Below are 10393 nucleotides of genomic sequence, written 5' to 3'. Positions count from 1 at the left end.
ACACACACACACACACACACACACACCCACACACACCCCCCCCTCCCCACACACACACACACACACACACGCATACACACAGTCGTGTTTTCATCACTTGTGGGGACTTCACATTGACTTCCATTAATTTCTATAGGCTAACCCTTACCATAATAATTAACCCTACCCATCACATACCTAACCCTTACCTTTACCTTTACCCTAAACCTAACCATCACAGACCCTAAAACCCAAGAACAACAATTTCTCTCATGGGGACCAAGAAAATGTCCCCACAAGGAGAAATGGTCCCCAAAACTCCACAATGTAGACAGAAATGGGTTCCCATAAGGATATAAAAACCTGGTATACACACACACACACACACGCACACACACACATATCCTTGTTTATATACCCTACTGGGGACTCAAGACAAGACCATGCACACACACACACACACACACACACACACACACACACACACACACACACACACACACACACGCACACACACACACACAAACAGCTATAAAACACATACAGCTATAAAACACACACACTGCAACGAAGACTATAACACGTAAAATAGGTAGAGAACATTCTAGGCAAAGAAAAATGTTTTCAAAATAAATATTTAAAAATAAATAAATAATTAAAAGCTGAACCGTTGTAGACACAGACAGTAAATACAAAGTTATCAATGGGAATAAAATAACAGCGTCCCTTGATTTAACATTTTTAAAGATGTTTGATCCTCTCCTTTTTTGAAAATCTATGCTGTAGTTACATAAAATAATAAGAAATAAATAAAATATGTTTTTCAGTGTTAAGAATTGCAGATCATTAATACTGCCGTGTTTATAGTACTTTTGTATACCATATGTTATTTAATTGCATTTAAATTAAACAGAATAAATTTCCTATAAAATACAGCTGTGATAAATTTTAATTAGAAAGGTTAAAAGACCTCTTATTGTCCTGGAACTATCAGTTATAATCTTTTTTTTTTAATCAATGAAGCGCTTCAACAGAAACATGATCAATTTGTTGCTGTGATCCTAAATTATATTGAGATCTCATTTAAAACTTAAAACAGGATAATTTATATTGGAGTTGAATTCAAACATTAAAATATGTTGTTAAAAGAAAAATGAGAACATTTTGGAGATTCAGTGAATTTGGTAATTACAATTTAAGAAAATAAACACAAAGAGGACTGACTGCACATTTTTGACTGTGATGAAAGTTTGACTGACCCCAAATTCTGATGGCGTCCAGCGTTTGTTTGTTTCATATTGGAGTGAATGTTTGTTTGTCTACTATTAAATTTGAAGCTATTTATGTTTATTATCATTTATTATAATCCAGATCAGATCCGACCAATCAGAGCTGGTCTCAGAAAACAGGTTGAAATGAATCAGAAACATAAAACGTATCAACAGATTTAAATAAATCATAAAGCGTTTCTCCATATCAGCTCTGGTTGATCTGAGGAAGCTGAACGATTGGTTCCTACCTGCAGTCTGGACCAGAACCAGAACCAGGAGTAGAGAGCGACCCATTCCTGCAGGTCAGGAGACCAACTGAGAGCCTCAGAGCCTGGATGCTGGAACCAGGACGGAGAATCACACGGCGACTGCGGAGTCACCTGTTACCGGGCAGATTGACCTGACAGGAGCAGAGCAGCAGGTGATCACTGGATCCACTGGATCCACTGGTTCTGATGGTTCTGATGGTACTGTTGGTTCTGATGGTTCTACTGAAGATAAAAAACCTGCTGCAGGAATCCTTCGCCTCTTATCTGTTTAATGTAAGTTATATAAATAAAAAAATGGTAAAATTATATTAAATATTCTAAAAATCAGCAAATGTTTCCAAATGTTTCTCTAAAACTTAAAGAGATAAAAACATTTAATTTGTTCGGATGAATTTAAAGTTTTCTGATCCGTTACAGTTCCAACTTTTTACATCCTCAGGTTTCTTTACATTTTCCCAAATCAGAAACAAACTGTGATATTTTTGGTGTTTTATAAAAGTTATTTTAAGAAAATGCATGTTGTTGATTTGGTGTAATTTAAATAAACTGAATTATTAAAGTCAGAAAGTTCGTTTGGCTTGATGGACGTTTTTGTTTCTTGAAATCTAATAAATGTGTTGAACTTTGGTTTCTATTGTCTCATAACTGAATTTATGGATGTTATATGTTATTGTCTTATCTCTGTTTATGATGCTGACGGACATTATAAACGTTTGATTTCCAGGTCGTTTCCCACGCCTGAAGGTCGTCTGCCACGCCTGAAGGTCGTCTGCCACGCCTGGTTTCTGCAGCTGAAGGTCGTGGAAATGTTTTATCATGACACTAAACGTCTAACAGATGAATATTGTTCAGTAAATACTTTCTAAAAATAAAGTCAGATGAGTTTTATGACTGTACAGGTTTTATTCATGTTTTCCTTTTGTACAGATTCATTCTCATAATTTGTGTTTTGGATGTTTTCAGTTTCCTGTCATCTTCAGGTTTTTCTTCCTGAGTCTCAGGTTAGTTTCTGTTCCTCAGCCTGTTTTCCTGCCTGACTGTTTCCTGTCAGCCTGGTTCATTTTCAGCCTGTTTTCTGTTTCTTTCCTGTCGTGTTTTTTTCTTCCTCAGTGTAAAATCAACATTTTGGTTTCATTTTTCTCCTCTGACTTTCTGTCATCCTGGTTTTATCTCCATTGTTCTCAGAGAGTTGAATCTCTGTGTCCTCCAGCATTTATAATTTATTATTATATGTTTCATTTAGTTATTATATTTAAATCATTTTGAATTTTTCTGAAATGAGTAACAAAACAAAGGAAAAGTTTCAGGTTGTTCCAGTCAAAGCTTTGGACAGAGCCGGTTTAAAGAGAACAACATCTTTATGTGAATTAATATTAAATACTGTGGAACAGTATTGATGGAATGGTTTTCCCACTAAATAAATATTTAGTTCAGGTTCTTTATTTGAAGAAAAGTAAATACTTCCTGCTGTTTGCTAGTCAGATTGTTACACAGTTGATTGAAACTCATTTTAATTAACACAACATTATTTAAAGATTCACTGCAACGGTGAAATGTTTTAGATTAATGAGAACATAAATTCATAACTTCAGAGAGAAAATGTTTTTAATTTCATTTAAATCAGAAAACAATCATCAGTACCAGCCAGAAAAAACGGATTCAGTCCAGAACCAACTGAGGATCAGACGTTCGGGTTTCCTGAACCCGTTTCTTCGTTATGAAATGAAGCGTCGGCTCCAGAACATCTAGAGATCATATTTCTATAAAGACCAGCCTGAGTCCAGGAGCTTGAATGTTGAATCTCAGACTGATCCGAACTGATCGGATCCAAGTGTTGGATCAGAACCAGGACTTTGGACACAACCAAGACTTCCTGTCAGGAGGTTCAGGATGGACCAATCAGCTGCATCCCTTTAACCATGAAGAACGCTCCGGTGGCCGCTCCCAGCAGACCCACCATCACTCCTACTGCACACAGAACGGCTGGGCCGTCGCCGGGCCCGGGCGGCGCCTCCACCTGGAACTCTGCAGACAGGAAACAGTCAGTCTGTCACCGTTTCAGCTGCTTCCTGTCTAGTCAAAGGCCGCTCACCCCAGGTCCTGGTAAGTGGCTTCCTCAGAGCCTGATGGTCCACCGAGCAGCTGTAGACGTCTCCAAACTGAACAATGAAGTCCAGCCTGGAGATCTGGGTAAAGCTGCTGGTCCTGCTGGGCAGCGGGATGGTGAGGCTGCTGCCCGACGTCACTTCCTGTCCGTTTTTCATCCAGGACACCTGGACCGGCGCCGGACAGAAACCAGAGACATGACACACCAGAACGTTCTTCTCCCCAAGAACCGCATGGTGGGCCGGGTAGAGCAGGCTGGAGGGGGGATCTGATGGCAGGGAGGGTCAGAGGACACATTATGACCGGAGGACACACATTAAACACACACATTAAACACAAACACACACACACACACACACATGTTTGCGTGGCTATCTTTGTAGGGACTTTCCATTGACTTCCATTCATTTCTACAGCCTAAACCTTACCTTTACCCTTTACCTAACCCTAACTATCACATACCTAACCCTAACCAAAACTCAATTCACACCTTAGTCCTAAATCTGACCCCTGACCCAAAAACAGCGTTTCCCCTTGTGGGGACCAGGATTCGGTCCCCACAAGGAGCAATTGGTCCCCACAACATAGTATGTGTCAGGAAAATCGTCCCCACAAGGTATTACAAACAAACACACACACGCAGAGACAGACACACCCAGACAGACAGACACACACACACACACAAGATGACATTAAACATCAACAACCAGAAGACACACACACCTACACACACACACCTACACACACACACACACACACACACACACACACACACACACAAACCCACACACAACCGCACACAACAGCACAAAAACACGCACACACACACACACATGCACACACACACAGAGCCACCAGGAATCTGGATTGAACTGAACAAAGCAGGAGGAGAAACCAAATGTTTCCCTGTTGAAATGAGACTAACGATTAGTCTATTCAGTCTTATCCCATCTTGTTCTCTACCAGTTCAGGAACTCTTTTCTCACCAAGCGGATCAGGGATGTCCTTCATTTCTAAGCGGAGAGTCTTCAGGTTGTCTTTGCAGAACTTCTCTCTCTTCTCAGCTCGCTCATAAAACCCTGGGAAATCTGGATGGACGAGAAAGTGCGGCATGGTGACGACTCCTTTTCCTTGGATGAAGTCGGCGTGCCAAACGTGTTCACCATCCAGAGCCATCATGTCCATTTCATTAGCAGGTGAACAAGCCACCACCTCTAGGTCCTCATGTTGGACTGGAGGGAGCAGGAACGGGTCAGAACGATCACGCCGAGTAACCAGGCTGGATGAGGAGGGCAGACGCTCAGCAGCCGCAGACACACAGAGCAGCAGCAGCAGCAGCTCCATCTTCAGCTGGTCTGGTCTGAACTCACGGAGTCAGTCAGAAACTCTCCATCCAGCAGCCAATCACAGAGTACTGTTTGGTGATGTCATCAGCAGGTAGGCTGATGCTCCAGGCTGGCTCCTGCTCTCTGATTGGTCAGACTGTGACTGGACTCTGCCCTCTACCTGCAGGTCATTGGGTCAGATTCCTCTGACTCTGGTTCACCTGTCCAGGTTTTATAAATGTTCCTTCTTCTCACTCAGACTCTGTTAAAGTGTTAAAGGAGATCTCTACTGTCAGGTGAGAAAGGAAAACAGGTTCAACTGGTTCCAGTCTGAATAAATGATAAACATTATGAGATGAATATTTAAACTGTGTTTCAGATTAGACAACAGGATCAAAGTTTACATCTTTTATCTCCACGGAGTTTTAAAAAATCTGATAAAATATTAAAAGAGGAAATATTTTGTGTTTTCCATCATTTCATCATTTATCATTTCTATTTTCTAGTTTGTCTTTTCATCAGCAGTTAAAGAGATAAACTATCAGTGGAATGAACCAGATTTGGGATGTTTTGATAAATTCTCTGACCTGATTATAAATCAGTCTCAGTGATTATTCCTTATTGTGTGAAAAGTTTCATCCTCTGCTGGTCTGAGTTCATCCGACCAGCAGAGGATGAACTCTGAGCAGCTAGTATGGTGTTAGCATCACCCCCAGAAACCAGCTGCAGTCACAACGGCCTGAGGGTGATGGCTGACCCGGTTCTGCTGGGTCCATGGTGGGTCTGACCGACAGGGAGGAAAGTTTCCATCCTGGTCCGATTCATTGCTTAGCAACAGCAATGAACCAGAGACAACATGGCCGCCGCAAGAATGCTACAGCACAGACAACATGGCCGCCATAGAAAGCTACATATTCTCCTGTTTGCTTTGTGACCAAGAAGAAACGCAGTAATCCAGATGAAACTCTGTTTGCTGTCTGAGTTAGAGAACAATTATTCCTTAAAGTCGCCTACAGACACTTCTGCTCATTTCATCTCTGCAGCTTTTAAATCTATATCACCTTTTCAAATCACAGCCACGCGTAGAAAAGTCGAGGAACTGCTGTTATAGAACCTGAAATTTTCCAGAAACCCAAAACTAAATGTAAATAATTTCTACTCCAAACAGAAAAATAGAAAACTACCACTTCCTGTCTGTTTTTAGATGGTTTCTGTTCATTTATTTTGTTGGTAAATTTATGTCGCATTAATGTCATGGGATGAAATTTAACATTTAAGTTGGTTTTAATCTTTCTGTGAACACATGTGAAGGAGTCAAACTGAACCTTTCATGACCAACAAGACATCTACTGCAGGTTGATGGAAACTTGATCTGATCAAACATCTCAGCTGCTGCAGGAAGCAGGAGGCCGATGACTTCATGTGACCTGATGATTGATGATGATGTGGCTCAAATGGCCTTCATGGCTAATGTTTGCTAATGCTAATGTTTGCATCATAAGTTTTTGCTCTTCCTGTTTGTCTGAGACCTACTAACATGTCTCCATTACAGAGTCATGGAACTAGTTGGTTAAACACTCTGACCTCTGACCTGACTGTAATGTTTTCCTGTAGGAAATACCTCAGATGTTAATCCTCTGACTGAACGGTTCCTTAATCCCATTAATCCCAGTGCTGTCCCAGTAAACATGACCCATTAATCCCAGTTCTAACTCACTGGGCTACCAGTGAACATGGGGTCCAGGTCTCTTTGCAGCAGGAGTCCCCAAACATTTTCCTGTGAGGGCTACATAACGGTTTCCTTCTCTGCTGGGGGGCCGGAGTCAGTTTGTAACAGAAAAAGTGTGACGATTGCAGGAGTGCCCAAATGTAAAAATGTATTGTTTTCCAGAAAGCACAATCAAATAACTCTCTCTGGGTTCTTCACAGAAAAAATCCAGGAAATAACACTATTTATGAAATAAATACCGTATTTTCCGGACTATAAGCCGCACCGGGCTATGAGCCGCAGATATCTCTGCCGCTCCAGGTTTTCCACAATTTTGCAGGGTGAAAGAATCACCTGACTTATTCCAAGAGACGAAAGTTGCAGCAGAGGGGGGCAGATACCCAAAATTTGAGTCATAACAGGTGAATTAACTATCACATTTATTACGGTTGAAAAAGAAAAAGTTGCCAAGATTAGATTTAACTGAACTGATTGCGGTAGTTTCCGAACGGTAACTGTAACAGTAAAAGTGCTGATCCTTCGTGTTGCTACTAGCATGTGTGCTAAATGAAAATGGGCCTCTTCTTCTTTGGATTTCAACGGGAGCTTGCATCCATTATTGTTGCACTACTGCCCTCTACTGGATCCTAATATCTATACCTCAAATTCTCATAATGATCCCAGTATTATTTTAAAAAACGAAAAATCTCCCTCAATGCTATTTAACTGATCAATAACATTCTTAAATTTCGATTCCCTATTAAAACCTAATTCCGTTTTAATGGGCGTGTTCTTCTTTTATTTCCAATTTTGACTTTCAATGATTTACTTCCTGCTAAAGAGCCCCCTGGTTGTTGAAGAAAAATCCACATAGAAGCCGCACCGGACTATAAGCCGCAAGGTTCAAAGCTTAAGCAAAAAGTAACGGCTTATAATCCGGAAAATACGGTATATGAAAAAAATCTAAGTGCTCTCTGGTTTTGTTCAGGGGGCCGGAATAATGTGGAGGCGGGCCGGATTCGGCCCATGGGCCATAGTTTGGGGACCACTGCTTCATAGGCTGTGACTTCCTAAATATGAATCCAGCTGCTGTAAAAACATAAAACCAGGTTAATGTTCTGGACATTAACCATTGGTTCTCTTAAAAGTGCCGGAATCGTCTTCTGTTTCCTGTTAAACAGATCAGAGGTCAGACAACTGCATAAAGTTTTATCCAATCCCTGCAGTCCATAAAACCAGATAAGATGAATCTTTATTGTCATTGTTTCTCTCACAAGATAAAACACTGAAGATGCCATCAACATAAATGAGAAGAGATAAAACACATTTAAAATATGAAACATGTTGTTTCAGAAATGCTGCTATCCAACCTGCAGCTGCTGCCCCTGACTCTGGTAACATTTGGTCCCAGATTTAACCTGGAGACATTTTTTCTCTGCACGTTTCCTGTCTGGTTCATTTCCCCTCCTGTCCACCTGACAGTCAGGATGGTTTGTTCCAGGACAGACCTGGATATTTACCAGACCCTCAGAGTCCAATAATTCATAATGCTGAACTGAAAACCTGATAAGACTCAAACCATCAACTGGTCCAACAACCAGTAGGCAAAGCAAGGCAACTTTATTTATGTAGCACCTTTCAGCCGGAGACAATTCAAAGTGCTCTTATAATAAATGTTAAAAACATACATGAGAAGAAAAAAATAAAAATCAGGCAGATTTTTTTGCTTGATTTTAGAGTCATCATGCTAGCATAGGCGTAGGAACAGAGTAGGAGAGGGGACGTCTCCCCCCAATCAGTGACGTGCGGTGAGGTTCATAGCTGGTGAGGCTTAATCATAATCAGATTTACAATGAACCCCTGCATGTTATTGTTTATATGAGAAAATTTCAGGATACAGAAACTCAGTTAAATAAAGTTGTACAAAACGTTTCATTGGCTAATGCCCATTTTACGTCACAGCGCAGCTACCACGTGCGTGACCGTCTCACAAACACAAGCTACAGTAGTAAACACATGCTAATGTACATTGTGGACTACCAGACCTGCAGAAAGTTTTTGCATCAAGACTTGAAAAAGAATGGTTCTCTACCATCAGTGGGGTATCTGTACAGGTGATGTCAGGTATCCTGATCATATTTTGTGGAACTAAAATTCACAGATTTCCAAAATCTGAAACGGAATGTCTTGCTTGGATCAAAGCTTGTGCACGACCGCATTTGCAGCTCAACCGTCGTAGGATCAATAAGAACAAAGGAGTGTCTGCTGGTGTAAGTATTATTGCTTTGCTTTCTTTGTGTTTAGTGAATGAAAAAAGAAAGTCAATAATAAACACATCCATTATGAAAACCTTTTAGCCAAGTACAGCATAATGGCAGTACCGATGCAACTTTTACATCTTGAAGCCTGTCTGTTAGTCTTACGTTAGCTGAACAGATCAATATGCAATATGTACCATATCTGACATACATTAAAGATTTTATTTTACAGTTATATAGTAACTGTATTTTATTTTACAGTTTAGTAAAAGAACGTTTTACTAAACTGTAATCGTGTTATCCACGCTAGCACCGAGTACAGTGTATGCATGTTTGAGTATGTCCAGGAATACTCAAACATTTGCCAACAACAGAAATCACTGATTCAAAAGTAACCCTCAAAACCGTAAATGCCCGACTTACCCAGCCTTGCAAGAACAATAAGCATCAGTGATCTTGTCCACAGCTATATTTATGCTGAGGGTGTGAGGATCTGCTGTTTTCCTAATCAACTGGTAGCATTTAGCTCCACAATGTTGGAGGCATCGCGTGGCTAAAACATCTTGATGTCGTCCAAAAAAGATGACATGAACTTGTTGGTTCCATTGTTGTGACTGATATTTTGTGAAAATCCGGCAGAAATGCTAAACTAATCGATTCAGAAATACTCTGCAGAGAGTCAGTCGAAATAAAAGACGCCATGTTTACATATAAACTAAGCTCCGCGAGGCTTTGTTTGTGAGACATGCAGCCACGTGGGAATTTCAAGGGCGTTTCTGGCGGAGCTTGGTAATGTCCATGTCTGGGATCATGAGCGCCCTGGCACAGAAACTAAACCCTTAAGCAAAAATCAAATATATCATGCATGTATTTACAAGACATCAGTACAGGCCAACATGCAGCTATCCATCTCAATCTTTTCTCAACTGTCTCTCTGACAAGTTCTTCCTTTTCTCTTTTTGGTTTTGTATTTTTTTTTTAAATTTCCTTTATTTAACCAGGTAAGCCCCATTGTGTTCTAGATCTCATTTTCAAGAGGGACCTGGGCTGAAGTCTGCAATACACAGCAACCTGATTRCAAAATACAAATTAATTAAAACATATGCACAAGTGTAAAACAGTATAAAATAATTTAAAAACAGTGACACTGTTTAAAAGAATCTTGTTGCCTGTTTTTAAGAATCGCTCGAAATACAGTAAGTCCAGTGAAATCAATTCTGACATCTTGAGTTCAGACTGGAGCTGATTCCAGGCTGAAGGAGCATCACACTGAATGCTTGCTTCCCTTTTTACAGATCTATGTAAAGGAGAGTTTAAGTATGCTGGAGCCAAGCCAAGTATAGATTTGTAAATYGGAATCATCAAGTGATTAGTTCTCCTGCTCATTGTCTCCTCTCAGAGCGTTGCGGAGGCTCCTCCAGAACTCCGGCCTCCTCTCCTCCTCTTGAGGCCACTCCAGGTAGGTGGTGGAGCTCAT

General features: G+C 40.6%; 3 protein-coding genes across 3 annotated transcripts in view; all 3 read right to left on the bottom strand.

The window, feature by feature from the left end:
• Positions 1-1580, bottom strand: part of LOC103480943 (rano class II histocompatibility antigen, A beta chain-like) — a 6710-nt gene extending 5130 nt beyond the window's left edge. Inside the window, exon 1 of the mRNA XM_008436142.2 lies at positions 1499-1580. Within this exon, the coding sequence (XP_008434364.1) occupies positions 1499-1544 (46 nt within the window). The 5' untranslated portion in view covers positions 1545-1580. The remainder of the gene's footprint in view (positions 1-1498) is intronic.
• Positions 1581-3106: 1526 nt separating this feature from the next.
• Positions 3107-4969, bottom strand: LOC103480933 (RLA class II histocompatibility antigen, DP alpha-1 chain-like). Its single transcript, XM_008436131.1, has 3 exons — positions 4612-4969; positions 3612-3893; positions 3107-3544 (listed from the first exon to the last, which is right to left on the bottom strand). Exons 1-3 carry the CDS (start codon positions 4967-4969, stop codon positions 3405-3407), a joined length of 780 nt encoding a protein of 259 aa, XP_008434353.1. The 3' UTR covers positions 3107-3404.
• A 4642-nt stretch (positions 4970-9611) lies between these two features.
• The window catches only part of LOC103480941 (toll-like receptor 2 type-1), a 7112-nt gene continuing 6330 nt past the window's right edge, over positions 9612-10393 (bottom strand). Inside the window, exon 13 of the mRNA XM_008436141.2 lies at positions 9612-10388. Within this exon, the coding sequence (XP_008434363.1) occupies positions 10286-10388 (103 nt within the window). The 3' untranslated portion in view covers positions 9612-10285. The remainder of the gene's footprint in view (positions 10389-10393) is intronic.

The sequence above is a fragment of the Poecilia reticulata genome, linkage group LG18, assembly GCF_000633615.1.
Source record: "Poecilia reticulata strain Guanapo linkage group LG18, Guppy_female_1.0+MT, whole genome shotgun sequence".
In the NCBI taxonomy this organism is placed as follows: Eukaryota; Metazoa; Chordata; class Actinopteri; order Cyprinodontiformes; family Poeciliidae; genus Poecilia; species Poecilia reticulata.
Note: the sequence above shows the minus strand (reverse complement) of the source record. Positions and strands in the feature narration are given on the sequence as shown.

Excerpts from the sequence above, each read along its gene's own strand:
- LOC103480933 (XM_008436131.1), bottom strand. The coding sequence starts at position 4,969 with ATGGAGCTGCTGCTGCTGCTGCTCTGTGTGTCTGCGGCTGCTGAGCGT. Across the intron at positions 3,894-4,611 it reads GGACATCCCTGATCCGCTTG|ATCCCCCCTCCAGCCTGCTC; the intron begins GTGAGAAAAGAG and ends CCCTGCCATCAG. Across the intron at positions 3,545-3,611 it reads GCCACTTACCAGGACCTGGG|AGTTCCAGGTGGAGGCGCCG; the intron begins GTGAGCGGCCTT and ends TCCTGTCTGCAG.